The 16,019-nt window shown below is 40.8% G+C and overlaps 3 protein-coding genes across 3 annotated transcripts; all 3 read right to left on the bottom strand.

Moving 5' to 3' along the window:
- Positions 1 to 330: 330 nt before the first annotated feature.
- LOC103974239 (MDIS1-interacting receptor like kinase 2-like) lies at positions 331 to 4,070 on the bottom strand. Its single transcript, XM_009389008.3, has 2 exons — positions 990 to 4,070; positions 331 to 834 (listed from the first exon to the last, which is right to left on the bottom strand). Exons 1-2 carry the CDS (start codon positions 4,000 to 4,002, stop codon positions 473 to 475), a joined length of 3,375 nt encoding a protein of 1,124 aa, XP_009387283.3. The 5' UTR covers positions 4,003 to 4,070; the 3' UTR covers positions 331 to 472.
- Positions 4,071 to 7,529: 3,459 nt separating this feature from the next.
- On the bottom strand, positions 7,530 to 12,388 carry LOC135639163 (probable leucine-rich repeat receptor-like protein kinase At1g35710). The gene is made up of 2 exons (XM_065152955.1): positions 10,698 to 12,388; positions 7,530 to 7,584 (listed from the first exon to the last, which is right to left on the bottom strand). Exons 1-2 carry the CDS (start codon positions 12,386 to 12,388, stop codon positions 7,530 to 7,532), a joined length of 1,746 nt encoding a protein of 581 aa, XP_065009027.1.
- A 1,736-nt stretch (positions 12,389 to 14,124) lies between these two features.
- LOC135639162 (MDIS1-interacting receptor like kinase 2-like) lies at positions 14,125 to 16,019 on the bottom strand. Its single transcript, XM_065152954.1, has 2 exons — positions 15,786 to 16,019; positions 14,125 to 15,294 (listed from the first exon to the last, which is right to left on the bottom strand). The coding sequence occupies exons 1-2, from the start codon at positions 16,017 to 16,019 to the stop codon at positions 14,125 to 14,127; spliced, it is 1,404 nt and encodes a 467-aa protein (XP_065009026.1).

Here is a 16,019-nt window from a genome sequence, read left to right as displayed (position 1 = left end):
ATTGAGATTTGTATATTCATTATTCTCATAGTGGATTATCTCTAGTTTGCCCCGTGGTTTTTACCCTTCACATTGAAGGGATTTTCCACGTATATCTTGGTGTTCTGTTTGATTGTGTTTCCATTTTATTCCGCTGCGTATTATGGTCTTCTAGTATTTGTTCAGATACAAAGGTTATTCCTCTTTATATCCCCATCAAGGTACACATCAGAAACCAATCATCCCTAAGCCTTCATTTAATTACCCTCACAAATTCTCAAGAAACATATAGTACAAGAAAATCAAAATTTATATAACAAGGCAAAGATTACCAACCAAGTCGAAAATAATTGCAGAAAAGAGATAGATTACTAAACGATGCTTTTATTAAACACGCTGCAGAATGAAACCACTAATAAAGCAAGCCACACGGAAACAAAGTCTACCGATCCTGACCAAAAGAAGCATCGGGGCACAGAGGAGTGCATATAGATCATATCTCCACGCTCATCAAGTCGGAAAACTTCAATGCATCAATAGAACGGAGGCTTGGTGGGGGTGTTCTGACCACGCATAACTTCTCGGAGACCTGTTTCATTGTCGGGCGTGATTCAGGGTGGTTGTCCACGCTACGAAGAGCTAAGCTCAAAACTGTAACCACTTCATCCGCAACTTGACCCTCAGGAACAGGTAGACGTCGGTCCAATACGTCTTTCACAAAGCTATCTTTGATCGGCGAAGACGACAGAATGGAAATGAGTACTTCCCCATACTCTCCTACCAGCAACTCCAGCGTCACCACTCCGAAACTGTACGCGTCGCATTGGGTGGTCACTCTCATTGTATATGCAAGCTCTGCAGACAGCAAGAGCCAATGATCAAACCGCCAATCCATGGAGATCTCCTCCAAGATATAATTTAAAGATGCTCTCAATTGCAGGTATTCTTAATTTGCACAAACTACGAGATCTGAGAGAGAGAGAGAGAGAGAGAGAGAGAGAGAGACTTACCTGGTGCTAGGTAACCCCGTGTGCCTGCAAGCATGGTCCAATTCGATGAATCCGGCTTCAGCAGTCGAGCAATTCCAAAGTCGGAAACACAAGCCTTGAATTCTGAATCAAGTAGAATGTTGTTGCTTGTGATGTCCCGATGAACGATGGGCGGTGTGCAGTCATGATGCATGTAGGATAAAGCACAGGCGACATCCTTCACGATGCTCACCCTCTTCACCCAGTCCAATTCAGCTGCCGTCTCGCTTCGGAGGACAGATCCCAGACTTCCTCTCTCCATGTATTCGAACACCAGAAATTTGTGTCGAGGAGCGGAGCAGAACCCGTAAAGCTTGACGATATTGCGATGTCGAATTTGAGTAAGAGTTTGTATCTCAGTTTGAAAGGGTTGCTCGTCGCATGTACCTTCTGTGTCTGGTAGGTGAATCTTCTTCACCGCTAGCAGCTCCCCACTTGCTAACTCTGCTCTGTAGACTCCGCCATATGCACCGCTTCCGATACAGTATTTGACATCGAAATCTTCGGTGGCTTCGATGATGTCCTTGTATACATCTCTTCCATCAAAATTCAATATAGAGAATGCAACTTCTTTGATGTGATTATCATCGACAGGTACTGGCGGCCTCTTTCTCTTGTGGAATCGTAAAGCAGCTGCAATGAAAATAAACAAGACAAGGAAGAAGACGACGGAAGCAATGATGGCTATTACAACCACTTTGTGGCGCTTGCTTCGGTCATCTTTTGTTGGAGTACCTAGTGAAACACACGGAGGCAATCCTCGAACAACTCCACACAGATCATTGTTATGGGCAAACCACTCTGCCGGGGCTCTTCGGAAAGCTGGGCTATCAGGAACAGGGCCGTCCAGTTCATTGTAGGATACATCTACGGTAGACAAGCTCGTCATATACGTTAGCGAAGATGGAAGATGACCCGAGAAGGAATTATGCGATAGATTCAGGCTTTGCAGCATCACCAACTTGCCGAGTTGGGATGAAATCTCCCCTGTTAGTGAGTTCTGGCTGATGTCAAAGGTGTCTTGGAGGTACACCAGATTACCAATGGCCAATGGAATGGTTCCACTGAAGTTGTTGTTGTTAAGCTTTAGCGATCGGAGTTTCGTGCAGTCGCCTAATTGATCTGGGATTCTTCCTGCCAAGTTGTTGGATGAGAGATCAAGCAGTTCAAGATTGGACAGCATTCCAATCTCCAGAGGCACACAGCCGACGAGTTGATTGTTGCCCAAACTCAGATTGTAGAGAAGGGTTAAGCTGCCGAAGCTCTTTGGGATCTCTCCTTGTAGGTAGTTGGAAGAGAGGTCCAGCTCTCGCAGTTTCGTCAACTGCCCAAACTCGGTGGGTATGACTCCGGTGATGTTGTTATTTGAGATTCTGAAGAACGTCAGATTGTGCCATCTTGCCCAGTCTGGTGAGAGTGTACCGGAGAGTTGATTGAAGCTCAAATCCATATAATAAAGATGGGGATACACTCCAAGACATTGAGATACATCTCCAGTGAGTTGGTTGTGTTCAAGACGGACCCTTTCTAGTGACGTACAATTTTTTAAGGTCATGGGAATGGGACCTTGAAAGTTGTTCATGCTAAGAATAAGGTATTGTAGGGCTCCACCATTGCATATGTCCGGGGGTAAATAACCGACGAAGTTATTATTTGACAGCACTAGGTATGTCAGTCCAGTAATATTGTTGATCTCCATTGGCAAAGGTCCAGACAACTGATTGTCGAATAGACCTAGTTTTCTAAGATCGGTCATGCTTCCTATAGAGGAAGGGATGGGACCTGATAATAGGTTTTCTAATAGTGCCAGATCAATAACTTTAATTAGATTTCCAATTTCAAAAGGAATAAAACCAGACAATTGATTATCCAGAAGATAAAGAATATTTAGTTTGGTCATGTTTCCTATAGAGGAAGGGATGGGACCGGTTAAAAGGTTTTTTAAGAGTGAGAGATTAGTAACTTCAATTAAATTTCCAATCTCAAGAGGAATAAAACCAGACAATTGATTATCGGAAAGGTCAAGTCTTTCTATTCTAGTCATGTTTCCTATAGAAAAAGGAATTGAACTGGTTAATAGGTTTTTCGAAAAGTCGAGATCGGTAACCTGAATGAGATTTCCAATCTCAAAAGGGATAGAACCCGAGAGCTTATTTTTCCGTAGCCAAAATAATTGCAACTTGGTTAGGTTTCCAAAAGAAGAGATAATCCCACCTGTTAGATAATTATCTGCAATTGATAGGTAAACGAGATTAATTAGATTTTTCAATTCTCCAGGGATGACTCCAGTCAATTGATTTTGGTAGAGATCCAAGTGGTAGAGCCTTGTCAAATTTCCTAAACTAGAAGGGATTGAACCAGATAGCCTATTGACCCCAATATCTAGATACCTCAACTCGTGGAGCCTCCCTAACTCCTTAGGAATGACACCCACAAGCTTATTATCTTCCAGGTGCAAGAATACAAGGTCGGTGAGGTTGCTCAGAGATGGCGGTATAGCACCGACCATTTGATTTTGGCTAAGACTCAAGAATCGAAGCTCTTTCATGGAGCCCATCCCAACTGGGATTTTGCTTGTGAACTGATTACTAGTGAGATCAAGAGATACAAGCCTGAAGAGAGCCGAGATGGCGGGAGGAATTGCCCCACCGAGCTGATTATAAGAGAGATTGAGACGAAGGAGCGATCTCAATGTCAAGAAGTCAAGAGCATCAAGTGACCCTGCCAAGCCCATCTTCGGCAGGTGTATCTCGGTGATCGCGGAATGCCCTCTACCTGTGACGGAGTAATTGCATGCAATTCCGGTCCAATTGCATGGACTAGAATTGAGGTTCCAAGATCTCAGGGAGTGAGGACTCCTAAGAGTGGCTTTCCAGTGGAGCAACGCCCTCCCTTGGGATCCGAGTGAAGCTTTGACAAGAGGAACACGGGGAAGCAATAGCAGCAGCAGCAGCAAAGTGGCACAAAGCAAAGTTTTGTGAAGCTGAGATGCCATAAGTGCAGCATGCAGCAAGACAAGAAGGCAAATATTTTTGTTCTGTTACATGGTACTTGAGTAACGAGATAAGGTATTTATAGGTGATACAGATCAATATTATTGCCCAAATTCTCTCACTACATGCGTGCATCGGTCACTAGAATTCCATAACTATTACTCAAAATTCCATTCTCCACAACTATTAGTCAAAATTCCATTCTGATGATCATGACATCCAGCAGTATGCATGCCGCTTAGACTTTTCCTCTGCAACCATTTCTTTTGTCATTGGCATGAAAATTACTTCTTTTGTACTCTTATTAAACGAATCGTGGAGTTATGTCACAAGTCTACGGAGAGGTTTACGGGACGGGAGATAATGTGGTGAATAGTATACCGTGTCATGTATGGTATTGTAGCGTCCACTAAAACTGAAAGAGATAGATGAAGAGATCAATGTGTGGTGGATCTCAGGTTGTGTGAGACGTGCCAATTTTTCCATGTTGATTCTCTTTAGAGTAGCTTTTTTTCATTATGTGCATCACAAAACATAGCTATATTAGCAATTAAGAGGATCTGTAATAGAGGAAGAAAGATTTTTAGACAGGAATTTTGGTGGTTTAGTATTTGCTATATTAGTAATTAAGTTGATAAGCCATGCGAGAGGATGACATCTATTTTGAATTATATGCTTCCCCTTTGATCATCAATTTTTCCTTCTTTTTCTAAAGAAAAAAACTAATAACTCAACAAATCGAGTACAAAATTTTCCTTTTGTTGCAGATTAAAAACTTGTAAAGATCATTATGAAAATTTTGTTTCCACAAAAAGATATGCCACCATATCAATATATATATATATATATATATATATATATATATATATATATATATATATATATATATATATATATATATATATATATATATATATATATATATATATATATATATACTCAACCACACCAACTTGGATGAATTTTTCTTAAAGATTGCTAAACATTGATTGTGTGAGAAGGAGATAAGGATTCATATGCAAAGTCAAAATTGTAACAGAGACGTTAATTTTGGATTATAGCAGCCCCCTTCAAATATGAGTGGTAATGAATAAGATTATAAGAATGAGCCAATATTTCAATCAGGCCCATATGTACCTAATGGTCGAACTATTACATAACATTATAAGCATGTCTATATCAACTTGTCAGGATGAGACCCATGGAATACGGTTTAAGTTGGATACATTGCAAATCTCATCCACCGTAGTCAATATAGCAAGTTGTGCAGGAACAAAAGCAAAAAGTTATTCAACTTTTGTTCCGTGACTTTGCATGAACCATCTGATACACCCCTTATTGATTTGTCATAATTAAGCTAGCTAGCTTGATATGAGAAGCCTACGTTAAAAATAAAACTTTAATAAAAATTATGTTGGATAGAAATTGATGTCTTGGGACTATTTTTTTAATAATCAAGACATCAAAAATTATGGATCTCAAGAACTTTAAGATGGACATTAGCGAAGCCTTATCACAACTTCAAGATTATAATTTCTGACTTGTTAGGATTGTTAATTATTTTTAAAAATCATAATTATATTAAATTGGTTGGAAGAATCCTAATTAAATTAAAAATCCTATATGAATTCGGATTTATTCATATAAATACACATCAATTTTTAGGGTTTTGATGAGAGGAAGAGGTAGAAGCAAGATACTTTCGATTCTCTCAAGGCAAAGGCAAAGGCAACACATTTTGGTGAGAGGGAGAGGTAAAGGCAACACATTTTGGGTGCTCCGATTCTCTCAAGTAGATATAAAGAGGGTTTAAAGAAGAATTCTTTAGGTTTATATGAGATAATGTGTAATGGGAGTTATGTGAGGATATTTCAAAATTTTATAATTAATCTCATATATCCTGAAAAATATAGTTTTCTCTATGGATATAAACGAGATTTGTTAAACTATGTTTAATCTTACATCAACTCCCTCTCTGATACAGTATTTGATTATTGATATATGTGGCATTTTTTTTGGTATTTTTTTAGTTTTCTCCCTCACCAACATGATTAACGAATATTTGTAAAGTTAATTATTTTCCTCGTACAATACTATTACATATCCAAACCACATATAAGGTATAACATCATGCAGAAACTTCGAGTTGTAACTGAGATACCCTCGAGGTGAAAATATCATGCTCCCTCATATGACCTGCACAAAGACTGATGTTGGGAATGGGTTTCCTGACCTGGTCCCTTTGATGATTAAGTTAGTATCTCGAGTTGTGATAAACTTTTATACCAAATAATAAAAGGATTGAATATTTTGTAGGAAGGTAGCCTCTATTGATCTCTAATAGCCTCATTCTGAACTTTTACCTATATAGGCGATAAGAGAGAGGCAACCTTCAACTGACTATTTTGGACTCACACATTCACGTGGGTTGATAGAGAGGATAGGGTTTGTTTCCCCTATGCCAGTATGGTTATCATGTTGATGTCACATGTCAGATAATAGATCATTGATATTTTTCTTATGCATACTTTGGAAGCTCCCTTAGGAGAGACTTAAAGTGCGATGTTCGGCTTATTCGATACATTGAGCTTACACTTCTTTAATTGGTTCTTTGAGGGGGTTGAGAGTATCTCACATGTATTGGTCATGAGGGGGTCAAAAATACCTAGGCTCTGTGCCTCGGGCAAGCCCCGAGTGAGTAGAGAGTGCTTGACCTCCGCATCTTGATTGGACCTTGATGGGATCAAGGGCACTCAACCTCAACACATTGGGCGAATGTCGAGGGAGTCAAGGATGCCCAATCTATGTGTCTCGGGCAAGCACCAAGGGGGTTAGGGGCACCCAACCTTCATGAGTCAAGCAAACCCAAGAGGCGTTAGACAAGCACTGAAGGGGTCAGGGGTGCCCAACATTCATGCATCAGGCAAGCATCGAGGAGGCCGGAGACACTTGACCTTTGTGCATTGAGCACACTCCTAAGGGGTTGAGGACACCTAACCCATGTGCCTCGGGTAAGCACTGAGGCGGTCGGAGGCACTTGAATTTCACACATTAGGCAAGCGCCAATGAGGTCGAGGATGCCCGACCTCTACACATTGAGGACACTCGAGAGGGGTCATGGATGCCTAACTTATATCCCTCAAGCGAGTATTGAGGGAGATCGAGGGCGCCCGACATGTGCATGCTATTGAAAAGGTTAGCTTCCTGCATTCATCGGGTGTGTTTATGAAGGGGTTGGGTCTTCTCAACCTATGTCTTTCATGAGATCATAGTCGAGAGGGTCGAGTTTTTTCGGTATACATATCTCGGAGATAATTTTGAGGGGGTCAAGTCTTCCCGACCTATGCCTCTCAGGAGGCGATCGAGGGGGTCAAGCTCTCTCAACCTATGCACCTCAAGCATATGTAATTTTTTTATATTACGATTTAGAAACTTTAATAAAATTTATAAATCTTGAAGATATTAGGATGATGAATTTGAGTTGACCATATTTTTTTTAATTTTACTGATGGATTATTTCATGTCAGCCCTACCGTTCACTATATGTCACCACATCAACCCCACATTCGTGTGGACCGAGAAACCTACATAGTAGCCAACTCAAGCGTGTAAAGCATTAGATATTTCCTTTCCATCTTCACCTTCAGAGAAAGCAATTCCCCATCTCACAGCTGTGGTATGCCAGCCAATTCTTATCTACTCGGCATGCTTCCAAAGCAAGGAGAAAATAGGAGATGGAACCTAGCATGCAGCACCCTCTAAAACTATATATTAAAAAGATTATTATATAAAATGACATACATACATGATAGTAACTCATGGATTCGAACATGAAATCTATTATCTATGTAATAATATACTAATCAATTTGAATATCTTAATAAAAACTATAACATAACTTCATAAGAAAATAGACCATTCAATTTAGATTACTTTCACCAAATTCTCAAGAAAATAATAAAGCTTTTAATATAGATAATTCCAACATTTCAAGCCCCACAAGTAGATGAAAACGATCAAAGACAAGTCCGTTGTGTTTATCGAATTTTTTTGTTTCGGAGAAAAACTAAACTTTACGTTTCAAGTAACGAAAGTAAAGTTTACTTTAAAGAACAGAATTATGTTAAATTAAGAAAAATATCTGCTTCTAGAACACTTCAGAATTTTTTTTTTTAATTTATTGAATGTCGATTGAGATTCGGAACTATTTTTATGTCCATTTTAATTTAGCTTACAATTGTTCAATGATCAATTTTATGATTGTTACGGGAAGAAATTGTTGATGACCAGCCGAATGTGGCTCCTCATATGATTACTATCTGTGCTTGCCACCGTCGTCTCTTCTTGCAGTGAGGAAGCACATGCGGCAAACCTTTTAACTTTCCCACACAAGCCCTGTGTTGTGGGTAAACCACTCTACTATAGCGTTTATTGAAAACTCGGGAATCAGGGACAGGTCCCTCCAGTTAATTGTATGATACATAAATGATCGATAAGCTGAATCATGTCCATAAGATGTGCAGACAAATCGTTATACAATAGATTCAGACTTTGCAGCATAACCAATTTGCGAAATTGAGATGGTATATTTCCCCTGTTAGCGAGTTCTGGCTGTCGTCGAATATGTCCTGAAGGTCCACCAGATTGCCCAGTTCAAAGGGAATTGTTCCACTGAAATTGTTGTTGTTGAGCTTCAACGATTAGAGTTTCATGTAGTTGCCTAATTGATACGGGATTCTTCTTGTCTAGTTGTTGGGATCTCTTGTAGATAGTTGGAAGATAGGTCCAGATCTTGCAGCTCGGTAACTGTCCAAATTGGGGTGGTATTGTTAGAGCTAGCCCCAGGAAATTTACCAAAAGGTAATTTTGGTAACCCGACAAAGATAATAAAGCGGAAAGAATAAAAGCGACAAGAACATCATATTTACGTGGTTCGGTCAATTAACCTTGACTTATATCCACGGACGAAAGAGGAGCAAATCACTACTATAAAAGAGACTATTACAAATGCCTTAGGAAGATGTTTCTAAACCATAAAATACCCGAAAATACTAAATAACAAAAACCTTAACTATAAGCCCAAACTATTGAACTGAGTATGGACTTAAACCCAAAGCAAACACTTAGGTTTTTCTTGTGGTGCCACTTGTGGTGTTTTTGACTTCAAAGCCCAGGCCCTTATTTATAGTTCCAATAGGAGATAACAAGCTTGGTTTTCCCGATGTGGGACTATGGGACTTGCCAAACTAACAAATCTCCACCTTGGCATGTCCCAACAAAACTTACTCCACTTTCTTCATAAAAGCCCCAACGGGCAATCACCAATAATGAACACCAACCAAGTCCAAGCACTGCTTGAACTTGTAAACTGGAAGAGGCTTCGTAAGCATATCAGTTGGATTATCCTTCGTATGAATTTTCTGAACAAGGACTTTTCCCTCAGCAATGGTATCCCATTTGCATCCAACAATTTTCTTACCCGAAAGCGGCTCCACAAGATCCCAAGTTCTATTCTGATGGAGAGATTCAATTTCTTCATTCATCGCGATCAACCACTTAGCGGAATTATCACAAGAAACTGCATCTGAGTAAGAAGTAGGCTCACCAACTTCACTTGTTTCTTCTGCAACAGACAAAGCATATGCAACCAAATTTGCATATCTTTGTGGTGGTCAAATATCTCTCCATGGTCTATCCTTGGCTATGGAATATTGCTCTTCCTCTGGATCAACTTCATCAGTAGACTCGGGACCATCTACTAGCATTCTTTGAGTAGAAGAGTTCGACTGAAAAGAATCAGACCTACTAATCTCAAGCTCCACCTGCTTCTGCGCACTATTATTTGTACAACTAGTAGATTCCTCTTTAGAAGATAACATAGATAATTCATCAAAAGTAACATCTCTACTGATTACAAATTTTGGGGATTTGGGATCAGAACACCATAATATGTATACTTTCACTCCGGAAGCATACCCAAGGAAAATGTATTTTTTAGCTCGAGGCTCTAATTTTTCTTCATTTATATGCATGTATGTTGTACACCCAAAAATTTTTAAATCAGAGTAATCAGTAGGAGTACCTAACCAAACTTCCTCCGGAGTTTTAAAGTTAAGTGCTACAGACGGAGCGCGAATGACAACGTAACAGGCCATATTAATCGCCTCTGTCCAAAAGTCCTTTGTCAACCCTACATTTGAGATTATACACCTTGCTCTTTTCAAGAGTGTTCTGTTTATACGTTCGGCCACACCATTTTGCTGAGGCATCATCCTAATAGTGCGATGCCGAATGATTTCTTTATTTTTGTAAAATTCATTAAAGTCACCTTCACAAAACTCCATGCCATTATCTATTCGAAGCCGCTTAATCTGTTTACCTGTTTGCTTCTCAATCGAAGTCTTCCATTGTTTAAATGTTAGAAAAATATCATTTTTATGCTTAAAAAAATAAACCCAAACTTTTCTAAAATAATCATCAATGAAAGTTAACATATACCTGGCACCACCCTTAGACTGAATATGAGTTGGACCCCAAAGGTCTGAATAAATATAGTCAAGAGTACCTTTCGTTTTGTGAACTGCCGGAGAATTGAAGCGGACTCTTTTCTGCTTTTCAAAAACGCAGTGTTCACAAAAATCCAGTGGCCCAACACTTTGTCCGCAAAGTAGACCCCTTTTGCTCAATATACTCAAACCTTTTTCGCTCATATGATTGCCCAAATGGAATTGTTCCATTTAATCTGTTGTTGGATATTCTTAAGCTCGTCAAGTTTGAACAACTTCCCCATTCCGGTGAAAGCATTCCAGATAACCTGTTGTAGCTCAAGTCAATATATCTCATATTAGGATAGACTCCAAAGTGATCGAAGAGGTCTCCGGTGAGGTTGTTCCTGTCCAATCGAACACGCACTAGGCTTGAACAGTTTCTCAAGCTCTCTGGTATCGGCCCGTGGAACTTGTTATAGGCTGCGGTGAAATGCTGAAGCTTTCCTCCTCTGCATACATCCGGTGGCAGATGCCCAGAGAGGTCATTGTATGCTAGTTTCAGAGAAACCAAGCTCGTAAGGTTTGGGACCGATCCGGAGAGGCTATTATTGATCACTGATAGTTCTTCTAGACTTCGATTTGCAAAAGATGGTGGGATGCAGCCGGAGATTTGGTTATTGCTGAGGTCTAATAGTATCAGAGAGGTCATGTTAGCTAAAGTAGAAGGGATGGGACCGGAGAGTTCATTATAAGAAAGGATCAGGTTCCTTAGTCTAGCTAGATTTCCCAGGGTGGAAGGGATGAAACCAGTCAATAGATTATGTGATAGATCTATGTCTCTCAGCTCGACAAGATTGCCTAATTCAGCAGGAATCGTGCCAGAGATGTGATTGTTGAAGAGATAAAGTGTGCTAAGCTTCGAAAGATTTCTTAGGGAGAGGGGGATGGAACCCAGTAAACTATTATGAGCAAGTACTAGATTTGTCATCTGGACAAGATTCCCTACTTCATGAGGAATGGACCCAGAGAGGTGATTACCCCAAAGATTCAACTTGATAAGCCTAGTCAAGTTACCCAAACTGGCAGGAATTGAAGCCGTGAGAATATTATTGGAGATGCTCAAGACAAGAAGGTTTTGGAGATTTGCCAGCGTTGGAGGAGCGGACCCATATAAATGATTCAGAGAGAGATCCAACAAGGAGAGTTGAGTCAAATTTCCCAGGCTTTGAGGAATAGATCCCGTGAGAAAGTTGGCCGAGAGATCCAACTCTTGGAGATTCTGGAGATCCCCTATTTCTTCAGGAATGCTTCCTGAGAAGCCATTTCCAGACAGGATGAGGAAGACGAGGCTTGTCATGTTGCCTAACGAAAGAGGGATGGAGCCACTAATCTTATTTCCACTGAGATTTAAGGATCTCAGCTTTGTGAGAGAACTGATCCTGGCTGGGATCGTCCCCGTGATGTCGTTTCCTTGGACATCAAAAGAGATGAGCTCAGAGAGAGTGAAGAAGCTGGGAGGGATCTCCCCGCTGAGCCTGTTGAACATGAGATTGAGGCCGGTCAGTGATGGCAAGCCGGAGAAGTTGAGAGTGTGGAGTGGCCCATCCAAACCCATGCTCGGCAGGTTCACTTCGGTGATCTCCCTGTGACGCCGGAGGCTGCAGGTTATGCCAATCCAGCTGCATGGGCTGGTGCTGAGGTTCCAAGATCGGAGTGATTGTCGGCTTCGGAGGCTGGCTTTCCATTGGAGGAGCACTCGACCTTGCGATGCAAGCGTAGTCGATGCCGGCTTCGGATAAACTGAGAAGACAATCAAGAGAAGAAGAAGGCCGGGGAGAGATTTCTGGGTGAAGAAAGATTCCATTGCTCGAGACGCTAACTCCGTCACGCTCCTCTTCATCTCTAATGTCGAACGATGAAACGAATTAATAATGCATATTCTTTTCACTTATTCTTTTCTCTCTGACGAGATGATCAGTTTATATTTATGGTAAACGGGGAGTTGGTAGTTTCCAAGAGCAGCGGAGTCTCGAGCCACTGTATCAGACAACCATCGCATTCAATTGCATTGCATCATACGAACGCTATTCTTCCCTCCTATTGCTTTAAATATTACTCTAAGCAGCATAGCAATCCCATATGCTAAGCCGTGAGAATAGGAAGCTCAGTGCTCTGATTCGTGGAAATGGTGTAGGAGATTTCATTTGATAGTGTTTAATGGATGCATGAGCTATTGATTACGCAACGAAATCACTAAAGCACACAACACATACAAATCTGCGAATGAATTCCTACTCATCGGTCGGCCCTCTGTCATGGTGGGCAGGCACATATCAGAAACCAATCATCCCTCAGCCTTCATTTAATTGCCTTCACAAATTCTCAAGAAACATATAGTACAAGAAATTCAAACTTTTCAAGCGTCCAAGATTTACATAACAAGGCAAAGATTACCAACCAAGTCGAATATAATCTTAGAAAAGAGATCGATTGCCAACCGATGCTTTTATTAAACACGCTGCAGAATGAAACCACTAATAAAGAAAACCACACGGAAACAAAGTCTTCCGATCCTGACCAAAAGAAGCATTGGGGCACAGAGGAGTGCATATAGATCATATCTCCACGCTCATCAAGTCAGAAAACTTCAATGCATCAATAGATCGGAGGCTTGGTGGGGGTGTTACCTCGGACACCCGTTTCATTTGATAGAAGATAGGGAACATATTAATGTATCGAAGCATTTTCATTTCTTCAATAAAGTTTCTTCAATAATTGTTCTTATCTTCTATTATTTTCATCATGGTATCAGAACAATGAGAAAAGCAAAGTTTTGCTCTTATCTTTGGCCGGCAACCAACGTCGTTGAGAAAAGCGGCGCTGCTGCAACCATATTCCTAAGAGGCTCCATGGTCAATCGCTGATCTCTCTTGCTTTTAAACCATGCTTATGCTTATGGGGGCATGATACAAGATAAGATTTCCCCTATGAGAAAATCTTTTTATTCTGTTGAGAGAAATCCTCTATTATATTGAAAGCATTTTCATTTCTTAAATAAAATTTCTTCAATAATTATTCTTATTTTCTATTATTTTCATCATCATTGTCGAAGAGCCAAACTCAAGACTGCAACTACTTCATCGGCAACTGGACCCTCAGGAGGCGTCGGTCCACTACGTCCTTCACAAAGCTATCGTTGATCGGTGAAGACGACAGAATGGAAATGAGTACTTCTCCATACTCTCCTATCAGCAACTCCAGCGTCACCACTCCGAAACTGTACACGTCGCATTGGGTGGTCACTCTTATTGTATATGCAAGCTCTGCAGAGATCTCCTCCAAGATATAATTTGAAGATGTTTCAGGTATTCTTAATTTGCACAAACTACGAGATCTGAGAGAGAGAGAGAGAGAAACTCACCTGGTGCTAAGTAACCCCGTGTGCCTGCAAGCATGGTCCAATTTGATGAATCCGGATTCAGTAGTCGAGCAATTCCAAAGTCGGAAACACAAGCCTTGAATTCTGAATCAAGTAGGATGTTGTTGTTGGTAATATCTCGATAACGATAGGCGGTGTGCAGTCATGATGCATGTAGAACAGAGCACGAGCAACATCCTTCACGATGCTCAACCTGTTCACCCAGTCCAATTCAGCTGCAGTCTCGCTTCGGGGACAGATCCCAGACTTCCTCTCTCCATGTACTCGTACACCAGAAATTTGCGTCGGGGAGAGGAGCAGAACCCGTAAAGCTTGACGATATGGCGATGTCGAATTTGAGTAAGAGTTTGTATCTCAGTTTGAAAGGGTTGCTCGTCGCATGTACCTTCAGTGTCTGGTAGGTGAATCTTCTTCACCGCTAGCAGTTCCCCACTTGCTAACTCTGCTATGTAGACACTGCCGTATGCACCGCTTCCGATACAGTACTTGGCATCGAAATCTTCGGTGGCTTCGATGATGTCCTTGTATACGTCTCTTCCAACAAAATTCAATATACAGAATGCACCTTCTTTGATGTGATTATTATCAACAGGTACTGTATCTTTTTCTCTCTTGCGGAATGCTCCAATGAATATAAACAAGAGAAGGAAGAAGACCACAGAAGCAATGATGGCTACTATAACATTTTTGTGACGCTTGCTTCGGTCGTCTGTTGTTGGAGTACCGAGTGAAACACATGGAGGCAATCCTCGAACAACTCCACACAGATCATTGTTATGGGCAAACCACTCTGCCGGGGCTCTTCGGAAAGCTGGGCTATCAGGAACAGGGCCGTCCAGTTCATTGTAGGATACATCTACGGTAGACAAGCTCGTCATATACGTTAGCGAAGATGGAAGATGACCCGACAAGTAACTATGCGATAGATTCAGGCTTTGCAGCACCACCAATTTGCTGAGTTGGGATGGAACCTCCCCTGTTAGTGAGTTGTGGCTGATGTCAAAGGTGTCTTGAAGGTACACCAGATTACCAATGGCCAAAGGAATGGTTCCACTGAAGTTGTTGTTGTTAAGCTTCAACAATCGGAGTTTCATGCAGTTGCCTAATTGATCTGGGATTCTTCCTGCCAAGTTGTTGGATGAGAGATCAAGCAGTTCAAGATTGGACAGCATTCCAAACTCCAGAGGGACATGGCCGACGAGTTGGTTGTTGCCCAAGCTCAGATTGTAGAGAAGGGTTAAGCTGCCGAAGCTCTTTGGGATCTCTCCTTGTAGGTAGTTGGAAGAGAGGTCCAGCTCTCCCAGTTTCGTCAACTGTCCAAACTCGGTGGGTATGACTCCGGTGATGTTGTTATTGTTGGAATTAAACTTGTTCAAATGTCATAAAGAGGTTCATTGCATCAAGAGGGAGATTAATTACATGAAGAAGAAAAAATGGATTAAAAGTCTATAGAAGAATAAGTCAAATTGGTTATTGATTCTTGAAAGGGTTTCTTGAAAGAGAATGATTCATCTTAAATACAATTAATATAATGTATCTTTGGGGACTATATAAACCCCATATGTTGGGTCATGAGAGAAAGAGAGTTTCTGAAATTGTAAAAATATCTTTCTTGAGAGAAATATAGAAGATTAAAAGTTTATCATACTCTTCCTCTATTTGATATCTCTATCCTCTCTTCCTATCAACATCAACAGTTATTTGAGATTATGAGGAGCATCAGATTGTGCCATTTTGCCCAGTCTGTTGAGAGTGTACCGGAGAATAGATTGAAGCTCAAATCCTTATAAGAAAGTTGGGGATACACTCGGAGACATTGAGATACATCTCCGGTGAGATGGTTGTGTTCAAGACGAACCCTTTCTAGTGTCGTACAGTTTTTCAAGGTCATGAGAATGGGACCTTGGAAGTTGCTCATGTAAAGAGTGAGGTACTTTAGAGCTCCACCTTTGCATATGTTTGGGGGTACATAACCGACGAAGCTATTATTTCCTAATTGGAGATAAGTCAGTCCAGTGAAGTTGTTGATCTCCATAGGCAAAGGTCCAGACAACTGATTATCGAATACACTTAGATATTTGGGTTTGGTCAT

Source organism: Musa acuminata, chromosome BXJ3-5, assembly GCF_036884655.1.
Source record: "Musa acuminata AAA Group cultivar baxijiao chromosome BXJ3-5, Cavendish_Baxijiao_AAA, whole genome shotgun sequence".
Lineage (NCBI taxonomy): Eukaryota > Viridiplantae > Streptophyta > Magnoliopsida > Zingiberales > Musaceae > Musa > Musa acuminata.
This window is presented reverse-complemented; position numbering and strand designations above follow the sequence as displayed.